General features: G+C 35.0%; 1 protein-coding gene across 1 annotated transcript in view; it reads left to right on the top strand.

Moving 5' to 3' along the window:
* LOC147068852 (palmitoleoyl-protein carboxylesterase NOTUM-like) overlaps positions 1 to 12,647 on the top strand; it is a 34,497-nt gene extending 21,850 nt beyond the window's left edge. Inside the window, exons 6-10 of the mRNA XM_085951551.1 lie at positions 1,474 to 1,616; positions 4,223 to 4,496; positions 5,709 to 5,830; positions 10,234 to 10,555; positions 11,857 to 12,647. Of these exons, the coding sequence (XP_085807677.1) occupies positions 1,474 to 1,616; positions 4,223 to 4,496; positions 5,709 to 5,830; positions 10,234 to 10,555; positions 11,857 to 12,109 (1,114 nt within the window). The 3' untranslated portion in view covers positions 12,110 to 12,647. The remainder of the gene's footprint in view (positions 1 to 1,473; positions 1,617 to 4,222; positions 4,497 to 5,708; positions 5,831 to 10,233; positions 10,556 to 11,856) is intronic.
* Positions 12,648 to 14,559: the final 1,912 nt, after the last annotated feature.

Genomic DNA, 14,559 nt, shown 5'->3' with positions numbered 1-14,559 from the left:
GTTACATAATGTTGTTTAAATGTTGGAAAAGATCTTTATTTGACTACGTATTTTTCTTTACTATACGTGGTACAAATGAGGACTATGTCATGCTTGCCAGTCAGTGTCTCTGATGACTACCTAAGTCAGATCAAGATCAGCTTTTTGTTCTCCTAGGCCAGTGGTCACCAAATTGCAACCACAAATGATGACGTACGGGATAAAACATTGTAAGATAGAACAGTCAAAATGTCTTCAAATACAACCAACCAGCAAGTCAAAGATCTTAAATTGAACAGTTTTATCAATAGTTGTAGTGTTGACGAGTCTTGTGACATAAATGATACAGCACAAATTTTACTTTTTGGACGATGTATTTCATCTACAGGTCCTAAAGAAGAACTTTTAGGATTATTGCCACTCAAAGGTCAAACCCGAGGAGAGGATATTGCAAATGCTGTAATTAAGTGCATGGAAAAACATCATATTCCACTCGATACAATTGTGTCAATTTCAACAGAGTGAAAAGTATGACCAGTGTTAGAAAAGGGATTGTTGCTATTTTGAATCACTAGATACTTGCTTACCGTTGCAACATTCGTCAAGAAGCGCTTTGTGGGCAGACATTTCCAGAAGAAATTTGGTGATTAAGATTATCAACTCCATTATAGCTAAAGCTCTTAATAATCGCCGATTTAAAAACTTTTTAGTTGACATGGAGAGTGAGTATAACAAGGTAGGTACGTTGGTTATCAAGGGGAAACGTTTTAAAACGTTTCGCTTCCTGATTAACAGAAATTTAAGCATTTCTCCTTGAGAAGGGTGTTCACTATCCAGAAATAAGAGACGATCAGTTGATCCAAAAGTTTTATTTCTTGGTCGACGTTACGTCTCATCTAAATCAGCTTAATCGTTAACTTCAGGGGAAAGAAAACACAATTTTTTTATGTTAGAATAAGTTATTTCATTCGAAAAATTATCCCATTTTTCTCAAGATTTCGAAAGAGAATCTTTGATTCACTTTCTATGCCTGCTGAAACAACGCCAAGAAAATAATTCTGATATTGACATTTGCAATTTCAAAACAACAATTTTAAATATGAGGGAAGCTTTTCTCAACAGGTTTCAGGAATTCAGAAACAGCAAAGTGACGTTAGTCTTTGTTAAAAAAAACCTACCGATTTTCACGACCTGTCAAATAGTACCATACAACATCGCGTCTCCCTTCCATGCACGTGTACAGGTGACATTAGTTAATTTAGATGAATGTTGACTAAATACTTAGTAATATAGAGCTTACTTAGCACACATGGTGAAGTTTCTTGTACCATTTATGATTTTGTATAATAATTATGTTCATAATAGTGTAAATAAATTTATAATATTGAATTGAATTGAATTGAATTATTATCAATATAATGTATAATTACAAATTGGAATCATTCTATTAGATTTGTTAACAATAAAAAATGTCTCGTTTACAATGGTTTTCAGCCCCAACACGCTCCCCGCAGTGGATGCTATCAAAAAAGGTCACGTTCTTTGGCAGGGCTCATTACCGAAACGCTGTGTCGATGTCTACCGACAGGAACCCTGGAGATGCTATTTCGGATACAGACTCTACCCAACAATCAAAGGTACTTACTTCATTACTTCAGAGTATTATTACAAATAAAATAAAAATCTCACCTATTTTTTATTTACAACAATAGGGGAAGAGCTACAATTATTGGCCAGTTAAGGATTTTTCCAACTTTGTTATTTTTTTGTGGACAGATATCATTAGGAAGGTGAAATAAAAAAATATTATTTGTTAAATTGTTTATTTGTTTATAATAATTATTTATCAGAACATTTAAAAAAATATATTTTACATCATAAAAAAAATAATCAAAAAAAAACGCAGAAATCTACAATTATTGGCCACTTTTTTCAATTATTGGTCACCAAAAGATGCAATTATTGGCCACCCCGAAATTGCTGTAATAACATTATTTAAACAAAAATTAAAAAACAGTTTACGTAATATTATGATCACACATCATTATTAAGTGTTCAATCAAGTACTTAATGCAACTTTATCGTCATTTTATTAGACATACGTAACATATTACTTAGAAATACAAAGAACACATTCACATTGAGTTACAGTGAGATAGGCATATTTAATTAAATACGTAGAGCTTGTTGGAAATTGATTTCAAAAATTCAAAAGAGATCTTATACCTAGCTAATAGAAGTTAACAAACATCTTGACGTAGCATAAAGGATAAATGAGAATCATTGAAGTTTTCTCACAGTCGGAACAGCATACAAAACTTTTCAGTAGAGGATTTTTGCGGAAGGAATTTTAGTGTGCTTCTTGGTATTTCAAATCTTCTTGTTACTGAACACAAAGACTCTTCACTATGGTCATTCATATACTCTATTGCTTCTTTTATTCTTCAGTTCTTGACTATATTTCATTCGTTTATTTTGATGCATTTTTATTCTGGAACAATCAAGAAAAAAGTTTCTATTATCGGCCATCAAAACTACAATTATGGGCCAGGTGGCCAACATTTATCTACGAATGTCGGAGAAATATAATAAAAACAAAGATGATTAATAATACTGTTAAAACACTATTCAACTAATAAAAATATATGTAATACTTTACTAATTAGTCACATATTCTATTATTAGCAAGGCCGGCCGATAAAGGAAAATCGACATATTTTGGAATCAGTTATTGGCCACCATCATAATATACCTACCCACCTATTTTTTCCAAAATATATGTCTAATGATGTATACATAAATCAAATGCATATATTATAATTGTCAATTGGATTAGCATTTTGTATGATATTAAATGTTAAACATACCTTTTAACAGAAGTCATGTCCTTGTACAATTTACAACAAATCGCACTTATTTCACGGTTTCGCTCGAACTGTCAGATACAAATGCGGTTTTGAGGTTGTTTTATAATGCTAAAAGTAACAATTATCTGTTTTACCAACGGAGGAACAATTGACGAGATTTTTTAATAACTTAACAGATGGCAATGTTGATTTAATATCTTAAAAAACTAGATTTTATCTGCAAGTGGCCAATAATTGAAGCTGGCCCATAATAGTAGCTCTTACCTAATTATAGATAATAATATAATTTTGTTATCTCCGCGGAATCTATTCTTAAATGTTGTGTTATTTCTTCTTCAATTTACTGTCCCTAAATAACCCATGATGTACCTTCCCGCACTGAACTGGACTGCAGTGGCGGTAGTCGACAACTATTTACACTTTTCTACTGTTTAATAACACCTGATCTATTTCTTTTTATATAATTCTGTTTTAATAGTATTTCTTTGTTTTTAAATATCATGTTGTGAACATCTTAAGGCGATACTTCAGTGAAACGGTAAATAATTTTCAATTATATGCGCAATGAAATTTTGGACTCGCTGCAGTCTGAGAGCGAACATCGAGGTGTCAATACGTCATTTTGTTTTTTTGTTTTGTGATGGCGACGGGGGTATTAATTCTTAAATCGTGTAAAGATGACTAAAAACATTACCCATTTACTTTAAAAAGAAAACATATCAATGAATATATTATTATTGTTACTAATAGAACAATAAACAGAACATTAAATGGAGGCATGTTGGATTTATATGACAAATTATATTTCGGTCGGCATGCGTCATTTGCACCCGCGACCCGCAATCCGCGCATTGCCTAGCCACGATCCTTTTAGACCATGCCTCAACTGAGGTATAGCCTTAAATTAATAATATTTTGTAATGTTCACTATAATATGTAAATAAAATTTGAATTTACGCCAAATGCATATTTTAAAAAACGCAAACGCAACGCAAAAAAACGGTACAAGTCGGTTATGTGGAATACAGCGGCAAACACATTTTGAAAATAGCCGATATAGTGGATTATTTATTAGGATAACCTAACCAAACCAAACCTAACCTAACCTAATCTAAACTAACAAATAATCCAGCATATAGGGTATTTTCAAAATGTGTTTTCCACTGTATTCCACATAACCGACTAGACCCAAAAAAACATTAAGTTTGCAATGCTGGATGCTTTATTCTGTTCAGTTACTTGCTATTTACATCATTCCAAAAGGCCGTTTTCGCCAATCAAAGAACAGAACAGAAGAAAAATATATTCAGAAAAGGAAATGAACCAAAATAAAAATGTAACTGAACAATAAATTAAAGGATATATGTGTGGGGCAGCCCCGCTGTTTGTATTCCAGTGGCTGTTCGACGAAGCGCAGATGACGGCGGACAACGTGGGTTCCCCCTCGACCCCCCAGCAGTGGGATTACATCCACCGGATGGGCAACGCCCTGCGCGCCTCCTTCGCCAATGTGTCTGCCGTCTTTGCACCTTCCTGCGTCTCGCACTCCGTCCTCACCACGCGTCACTGGCTGCAGGTTAAAGTGGACCGAGTCTCCGTGGCCGACGCTCTGCACTGCTGGGATGCTGACACGGCCAGAAGACGCAACAGGTCATTCAGCTCTCCGTTTTATTAATTTTTCCTTTCACCCATTGATTACCGAGCTGGTAATGTCAAACTTTTTGTTTTTATTTATTTAGCTCAGCCAACAGGATCAATGACAGAATATAAGAATAAAATAATATGTGATGGTCCTAATAAATCAAATTAAATTAGGTCAAATATAGGTGCAACTGTAAAGAATATAATAATTGGAGAGTTATTGTAAATGGTTAAAAAAGAAAGAAAAACACATCAGCAGTAAATAGAAAATAGAAAAAAAAATTCAATGAAACAGTAGTCGTCCAGATACAATTTAATCATGGATTTTGGAGCAACTTAATTTGAAAGAGGCAAGAGAACAGAATGGATCCACTCGACCAGTGTAAAGATTTAAGGTTCTGCAGAGTCGAGCCACCGGAAAATTGTAACCAAGATTGGTTTCATATGTGAGAATGTATAGGAATAAAAATATGTGAGGAGAGTACATTAACTAGACAAATATTCCACCAAATCGTTCATGGTAGCAGATGATAAACTAAAAATCGCCCGATGATGGCTGATCTACGATAAAGAATGACACAAAAAGAAGAAAAGGAAGCTTTCTCATTAATTTTTTTTATTTATAAAATGGTGTAGATTAAAAACTTATATTACGATTGCAGTAGCTACTAATAAAAGACGTGTTTATCTCAGTGCAGCACTGACAAATTATTCTCAGACTACAAAAGTGTGATGTTACCTACAAATTAATCTTCAATGTGAAATGACTTATAACTAATTTAATCATTACCTTTAGTAACATTTTTTTTAGCTTAATTTTCATCTAGTGTTTTAACACATTAAATTTAATATGTAACCCCTCATTATGAGAAAATTATAGAATAATAAAATTAATTAATCGTACCTTGAGACGCCTATCGACATCTCTGACTACAAATGCAAAAGTAAAAGTCTGTTTCAGGCAATCGGAAATACATATTATTTATACAATATTATAAGCGAATCCATGTATTACTTTCGCAAAACTGAGGTAATCAGATTTTCTTAAATATCATATACCTAACCTAACCATTGCAATTATTGTACTTCATTCAAAACTCTCTCACAGATTAAAACGGACCAATACTTAAGGCCTTCTGATTTTTTTGCTTTACTTGTGTCTATAAATTATTGAAAGTCAACCGAAAGTGAATTATAAAATTGCATTGCTCACGTTCACAGAAATCAATCTAAGAACAGCGGCGGGGGCGTTCCGGCGAGACATCTCATCCGATCGGGAAGAAGGAGAACAGCAGCTCTAACTGACTACTCTCAAGATGTTCCACAAAATGTCCGACCCAAAAGTAAACAACTTTTTTTCACTTCACATAATGTCGCCGGTCCAAGGTTCGAATCCTGGGTCTGGCAAACACAGTGAGTTCTCGACTTTCGGCGGGGTTCCGTTCCGCCACCTACTTTGTAAGTAGAAATTCATTATAACAGGCAAGTGCTTACTGAATGAGGCGGCATACCTTCAGAGATCTATCGGCGTCTGAGTCCATACTTTCAATTTTTTGAATTGCATCATTGATTTAAACTTTAGAGCCATGTCTTTCAGGACAAATTTTTTGGGTGGTACTTTATGTTCATCTAGTTCTTTTAGTGCTATTATATTTTAAAAGCTGTCTTTTTCATCACAATACATATTTCTTTACTTCTGGTTTGACTGGAAACAGTTGTTGTCCAATCAAACAAGTCTTAAAAAAGGCATTGTGATTGTGTCCATGCCTTTTATTCCAACGATAATGTAGCTGTAAAGTAGACTTCGAATTCCCTTGAAGCCTCTTGGATTTTTTGAATCATAAATAAAAACATTAAAACATTATTTTTCAATTTCTGGTAAGAATAATCCTGACAAGAAAATGTTGTATAAAGACTTCAAAATGTGCTCGTAAATGCAAAGTATTAGCAGACAATGTTTAAAAACTTCTCAGAAATTAGCGACATAAACAAACAGAGACAATACATAGCTGACCTTAAAGAAGAGAGTACTTCTGAAGGAACCTGTACTCGAGGACTATCTCGATGAAAGTTGACAAAGAAATATTTCATGATTAAAATTCAGGTTTGCCATGATTTTTTCTAGGCGTATTCAATATTTCCAGCGCATTTGTATGTTGTTTCATTAATCATCCAATATTGTAACTAGAGACCAACTTGGACGTCATACTATCACCGGCCGTCTTCGCGCTTAGGCGGAGATGGCAGACCGTAATAATATCATGGCCAAAAAGCGGGTGGGGGGGACAGAAACGCACGGTGTATGCTGTTTATGCTGGTTTATTATAAGTTCTAAGTCAAGCAATTTAGGAAGTCAATGATGCTGATGGCCACGGCAGTCGGTGTACGGCTTGGCTGTATTGTAGGTACGCCGCTAGCTTGAGGGTGATGTGCGAATAGTCAAAATGGCGGACGCGGCAATATGGCGCTCTGTACTGTGGTACGCGAGAGAGATGTTGGCTGTAGGACGTCCGAGGCCAGAAGAACACATTCCGCGCGCATCAAAAGTCTGGGATCCGCGGCGTCATGGCGCTGTTGTTAGTGTCGGTTGCTAACCTCCCTGTTTTTCCGACGGATTTCTTTGTTTCGTGGCGGCACTGTTTCGAGCGGCCGTTTTCAGTAGCTTGTGTCAAGTCTGTTTGAATTTTGGCGGGGGCGCAGACGAATTTAAAGTTATGAAATTTCAGCGGAGGTAGGCTCCGCTTCTTGAGTGTCGCGAGAGCTGCGAAGAGTTGACGTAGGCTGTGGTGTTTTAGGAAAGTTGATGGTTCGGTCCGCCCTTTGAGGTGGTCTCCTGTGGGAGACCTTCAACTGGTATCAATACTCCTCAGATAAAAAGATCAGCTTTATCAAGAGAACAGATAAGAACCAACATTTTGTCATTGTCAGAAAAGAGCCACTTAAGAAATACCTCTCTCATGATTTGAATTTGCAAAACATGTATGCTTTGTATAATGAAGATTGCATTAATGAAGGATATTATCCTGACAAAATGTAGTATTAAACTATTACAGGGATGTTTTTAATAAAGATTTCAATTTCTTTTTTCATACTCCAAGAAAAGATCAATGTGATATATTGTGCTTTAAATTTGAAAATAACAGCGCAGAACAAAAAACTATTTGTCAACGAGGCTATGATTTCCATTTACTTCATAAGAAATCTACTCGAAATTATAAAATTTTATCGAAGAGAAGGCGATAAACAATGTGTGTCATCTCTTTGAGTTTGACATGGAAGCTGCCCGCTATTACTCTTCCACAGTTACAAAGGCAGTTTTCTATAAACGTAGGTTAGCTGTTTACAATTTGACTGTATACAACGTAAATTCAAGAAGAGCTTCAAATTATATGTGGCACGAGGGTGTATTGAAATAGCCTCCTGCATGTTCAAGCATTTAAAAATGATAGCTGATAGTCGTTCTGTTACATTGTTTTCTGACTCAAGGAGGGGTAACAAAGTATAAATATTAACATGGTGACTATGTTGCTCCATGCTGTTCGGGTATTAGACATACCGTTTTTTTGAGCCGGGTCATTCTGTTATGTTAAGTGTGACTCGGTGCATGCATACATTGAAAGATAAGTAAAAGGAATCAATATTTATGATCCTGCAGGATGGTATACAGTAGTATAATTAACATCTAAACAGAGGAAATAATGATGTTTATGAGTTGAACTTCAGTGAAATGCAGAATAAATATATAAAAACAAAACAGTCGATAATACGAGGGTGGGTCAATAATTCCTTAGAAAAAAGCATTAAAACAGTTTTTATTTTTGTATTTTTTTTTATTTCTCAACATAATCTCCTTGAAGCTCAATACACTTGGTTAGACGTTTCTCAATTTTTTTTAAACCGTCAGAAAAATAAGTTTTCGGAAGGTCCTCAAAATAAGCATTTGTCCGATCGATGACTTCTTCATTTGAAAAAAAACGTTGTCCACTTAGCCATTTTTTTAAGTTTGGGAAAAGGAAAAAGTCACTGGGGGCTAAATCTGGCGAATACAGTGGGTGGTCGACCAATTCGAACTTCAATTCTTCAATTTTAGCCATTTATCGTAAACATGTGTGAACACGGGCATTGTCCTGATGAAAGAGGATTTTTTTCCTGTTTAAATGAGGCCGTTTTTCTTCAATTTCGTTTTTTAGCTGGTCCAATAAAAATGCATAATAATCCCCTGTTATTGTTTTTCCTTTTTCCAAATAGTCAACGAAAATAATTCCACGTGCATCCCAAAATACAGTAGCCATAACCTTACCAGCTGATTTTACGGTTTTCGCCTTCTTTGGACATGGTTCGCCTTTCGCAATCCACTGCTTTGACTGTTCTTTCGTCTCGGGAGTATAGTGGTGTATCCATGTTTCATCTACAGTCACAAAGCGACGAAAAAATTCATCCGGATTGCGTTGCATGAGCGACAACAGGGCTTTAGAGGCCACCACCCTATTGCGTTTATTGTCGACTGTGAGCAAACGCGGCACCCATCTTGCAGAAACTTTTTTCATGCCCAATTTGTCATGTAAAATAGAAATGACGCTACCTTTTGAGATCCCTGTAACCTCAATTATCTCACTCAACTTTAATCTTCCGTCACTTAACACCATATCGTGGATTTTATTGATCATTTCTGGTGTAGTCACCTCTACAGGACGTCCTGAGCGTGGTTCATCCTTTGTTGATGTACGACCACGTTTAAATTCATTTAACCAGTTATAAATAGTTGCAAGTGAAGGAGCAGATATGCCGTGAACTAAATCCAACTCATTTTTTATTTCCTTTGCTGTTAACCCTTTTATATTAAAATGTTTAATAACAGCTCTAAACTCAATTTTCTCCATTTTTGTAAACAAGCAAAATTTTTTTTTAAATGTACGAAAATAAAAAACAACAACCCGACCAATCTGATTGAAACTTCGCAGCATACTGAATCGGTAGTGCCGCTGCATGAAAACAAACCGCTTACAGTACTAGTAGCGCCACCTGTCGGCTTTTCTAAGGACTTATTGACCCACCCTCGTAATAGAAAGCAAATTAATTGGCTGAAGATTGTCCACTTTCAGAAGAAAAAAATAATTTTATTTTAAGTATAATTACGATGATGATATTTTTCAATCATTTTGCATAGTACGAAAAGGTGCACATAGATCGTCACAATTGTTTAAGTTAAATCCAGCATACACTGCATCCCTCAAAATTAAAAAAGAAAAACTTAAGGATTTGCTAGAGTTATGTAATTCTGGTATAACAAAAGAACAATATCACACATTCTGCAGATGCCTTGAAGGCGAAGAAACTATCAGAGTTGAATATTATGAGGATGAAAATATTTAGGTTTCTTTTTTCCTTCCTCTATTTTAGCACATCATAGTTCATTTATTTAAGTAAATAAACAAATTTTATACTTTGTGCGAGTTTCAAAATAAATAGAGTTAATTATTAGTGTTTCATTCAGCTTCACAGACCTTTTTTAAATTTCATTTGAATAAACGATACCTCATAGAAATAACTAATATTATATCTAAAAACAATAAAACATCGCTTAAAAGGCTCTTAGTTTCAGAATAATTAACTGTTAGTAGAAATAAAACTTGTTTTTGCTCTCCTGTAAACATGAAAAATGGACAAACGCTATTATGATACTAAGCCTTTGTAATATTAGTAAGAATGCAGTTTGTATTAATTGTTTGTTATTATGTTATTTCAGAGTTAGGAGATGACAACAAGGAGTTGAAACGAAACAAAGAACCTACGAATCGGCAAAATAATGAACCGAAAAATTCGCGAAAAAATGTTCACAACCTTCGGAGAAATCCGAATGGGAGAACGGAGAAAGCGTTCCGGGAAAATAGAAAAATGCCGAATGACCGAGAACGCTTCAGGCAGCGTAAGCGCGGTCACAAAAGGAGGAAGGGAGCGAAATGCGACTCTCTCAGCCAGAACGGACGGCGGCACAGCAGGAACCGCACGCCACCCCGCCTCCGTACTCTTCCCGAGAAGGTTGTTAGGCCTCAAAGGTCTCTTATCAGGTATCCCATCAAGCTTCAGCTTTAATAGTGAAGAAAAAGTAATGAATTATCCATTGAGTTCTGCGATTCTATAATTATGATCTTAATAATATGTAACGGGTTAAAATGAAAAGGTAGCGAGTAGGTACCTACCTGCCATATCAGGAGGCATATTACGCTGACCCGCTTGCTAGGATAGGGTTTCAAATGTCAGAATCCCAAATCATGAGATCCTGCTCGATTATTATGTCAATTTTTAAAATTATTTTTGTGATTTTCATTCATAAGTTGTGTATACAACACCAGTGGACCTCAACCGCCCCGGGAACCTTTGTCAGCCCGAACACCCACGAGGGGACTCTCTGACCGCCTTCAACGCCCAAGCCCCTACTCTACCTGAGTTCCATTATCTCATTTAGTAGATCGACTGACCCGAGAGAAATCTATTACCAAAGATTTCAGAGCGATAGGGTAGTGGGCGGAACTTTTGCTGAGACATATTTAATGTACCTAGTTAGTTATTATTAGTATGTATTTAGGGCACGGGTTCTCGACCTCAGCCAAAGTTGCATACCTAACAATGCATTTTTAATAGGGTGAAGAAAACACATAAAAAATAATCAGAAAAATAAATAAACTTTTACATGAGTATGGGTTATCATTGGTTATCATTCATTACATGCTTATTCACTTTACTAGTTTCTACAGTAAAACCTCGTTAATACGAATTCCATGGGACTGAAAATCGAAAAAAAATTCGAATTACGAATTATGAAATGTATGGGGGAAAAATATTAAAAAAAAAAATTTTTGGTTTTCATTAATTTTGTTTCCGATCATAGATGTGCCTACCGAATTGGGTCATAAAATGTCGAGATTATTTTTATTACCTTCTTAAAATAAGTAATTTTTGATTTTTTAAGAAAAGTCTGTCACAATTTTCAATGACTGGCTTATGAAATAGTGTAATTTATTACGATTTATTGAATATTTTTGTATGCCAGGGACTCTGAAATCATTTCGAATTACGAAATTCGAATTAAAGGTATGGTTCTCTTTACCTTTTTTTTCGGGAAAATTTAGAATTACGGCGAATTTCGAATTACCAGTGTTCTTACTACTTGCTGTCAAACATTACCTACACTTATTTTTTATTTATTTCCTTGATAACTGACTGTTTGTGAATATATTGCGCATTGCACTTTTATTGATTTTATAGATACCAAGTATTCGGCAACCCAGCAGAGGTTGCAACCCGAGGGTTTGAAACTTGCGATCTAGTGTAAAAGTGATTGAATGATTCAACGGATATCGGTTTGCAGGAAATGGAAGGGCAAGGGGAAGGAGGCGTGCTCTCACCGTCACATGGAGCGCTGCAGTTGGCCGCAGTGCAACCGCTCCTGCCCGCTGCTGCTGGATCCGTTCACCGGGGAGGAGGTGCGTTTCGTAGACATGCTCAAAAGCTTCGGCCTGGAAATGGACAGTGTGGCGGCAGCCCTCGGCGTGGACATGCACACTCTGGACAACATGGACCACGCCACCCTCTTGAATCTCCTCACCCAGCAGACCAACTGACTCCGACCCAAAGTTTTTCACAAAATTGATGCTGTTTAATTCAGCGGATGACATTTCAATACTTTGATGTGACATTCTCTCTTACTCTCAGTATCGGTCACATCAGGTAATGTGCCAAAATCATGGCTTTTGACCATAGAACAACAAAAGTATAGTATGGCTATTATTGGGTACAGTAAAGTTGTGAAGCTATTCAATGGTACTACATAATAATAATTTATATTGTGTTATCAATCTCTAGGTAATACTATAATAAATTGCTATCGAACAACTAGAGGTATATATTATACTTCTTAAGATGTATAAAGAATTTACTGAAAACGCTTGGAAAATTAGCGCAAAAATTGATGAACACCAAAAAACATTAGGCGTGTCTCACTGCATTAAAAGCTGGCTTCACAATTTTTATAAATACATTACATACATATTCATTCTCTACTTATATTAGTCCATGATGTTCATTACCCTTATCTCGTAAATGTATAATATGTAACCAAACTTAATTGTTGTCCTGGTCAAAGTCAAATACAAGACGCCGACTGCTCCGTGACAGACGTATGCGGGCGCTGTGATCAATGATCGATGACTAACATAAGGTTTTAACGTATAATTAACCCAACCTAATCGTTTTGATACAAAAGTCAGCGTAATGGACATGTAAGCTGGCGAAATCAAAAATCGTTTTAGCGGTTGTCAGAAAAACTGTTGAACTTTATTTACCGAGTCGACATGTGAAGTCGGCAACACGCAAAACATTTCATGAATGAAGGAATGTCCCTTTTTTCATATTTAAATTTAATTTTTACATAAAGGAAACTTTACAAATTACACATTTAGGGCGTTTCCAGCAACTGTGAAAGAATACAGAAAAAAGTACTTGTGCAATATCCTTGTGCGAAGGGAAAGGGGGAGATATTTAAAATCACAAATTTTTGGACAACTTTGTATGAAAACTTGCATGTTTCTGTGTGAAATTTAGTAATTCAGAGGGTTGATTCAAATCATATTTAACATTATACATATTTACACATATTTACATTAACAGAGCATTAACTGGACTTTGTATTTTTAAGACTTATCGCCCTTTTGTTTGCACACATACCCGTAGATATTATCATTCCCTGTCGGCAAAATCTGACCAAATTCAGTTATGGTTGTGTATGTCAAATTGTTTAGTAATAGTTTTAGTTGCTTTACATAAAATACAATATCCTCAGAAGAATATTTAAATCTTAAATAATAAATAAAGATCAAAAATATTTAGAAATTCAAATTTAATAATCTTTATTGAACATAACATAATTTTTAGGCAACACCACTAAAAAACATATTTAAAAAAAATACGGTGCCCGGGTTTAGCGCGAATCCAGTGGATGCGGTTCACGCTAATGTGCTTTACAAATTGAACCACGTGTGTCCAATCCAATTACGATGAAATTATTTTTTTTTTACATACCTACCTTAAGCTTTGAAAAATAATCATTAATTCTAAATATTTGAAAAGAGGCATTTTATTTATCCCTTAACGATAAGCGACCGAAATTGGGCGTTTAGTGATTAGCAACACTGCTAAATATTGGCAGAATTGAGAAACATAAGAGAATACTATATATTCTCAAATTGTGTTGTATTATACAATATACAGATTCACTATTTATTGGCAGCGGTACTTGCCTAGATAAGTAGGTCTAAATAACTGGCGCTTAGTGAGTTTTTTCTGAAAGGAGACAATTTGTATTATAACTGCATGCAAAATTTATGTGCAGGGAAACAGCACATTCCGGCTCACCTTGTATACCTACCGTTTTAAATTAAGTTATCTAATATTATTTATAAAACTATTTTTATTATAAAATGATCTACCTCATTCTTAGATTTGTAAGTATTCATGTACATTTTTAACTGTTAATACTTTATTTAAAAATAAATTTAGTTCCTTACGATAGAAAATTTTGTTCTTTATTTTAATTGAAATTTCCTACAAAATTATTGTGTGTATTTACCATCTACTTCTATGAAGGGCTTTTTTTGTGCACCTTTTTTCATGATATTTTTAACTTTTCAAAAGCAATTAGACGAAACAATGTTCGCGCTTACATAGTATAAGCTAATTTTCCTGAATCATCTCATATGAAAAGACATATCTGAAAAACTATCACATTTGATATATGTGTTACACCGAATGTGCGAAATTAACTATTACATGAAATGCGCAAAATTTTGGCTAATTCATGTAATAGTCAAGCCTGTTGCCTTATTCATGAATTAGGTAAATTTTCTGCTGAGTACATGAATTCGCCAGAGTATGGAATTCTTGAACTGTCAACATGACAGAAGAAAAAGTAAATTTAATACGGATGGTTTTATTAGTTATAATTGGACATAATATAAGGTAAATGTACCAGTAGTTGACCATGTACCAGTAGTTGACCTTTTTTCAATAAAATGCC

The sequence above is a fragment of the Rhyacophila brunnea genome, unplaced genomic scaffold, assembly GCF_057557595.1.
Source record: "Rhyacophila brunnea isolate RB1 unplaced genomic scaffold, BYU_Rbru_1.0 scaffold_24, whole genome shotgun sequence".
In the NCBI taxonomy this organism is placed as follows: Eukaryota; Metazoa; Arthropoda; class Insecta; order Trichoptera; family Rhyacophilidae; genus Rhyacophila; species Rhyacophila brunnea.
The sequence above is the reverse complement of the archived record's forward strand: the minus strand, read 5'-3'. Positions and strand labels throughout refer to the sequence as shown.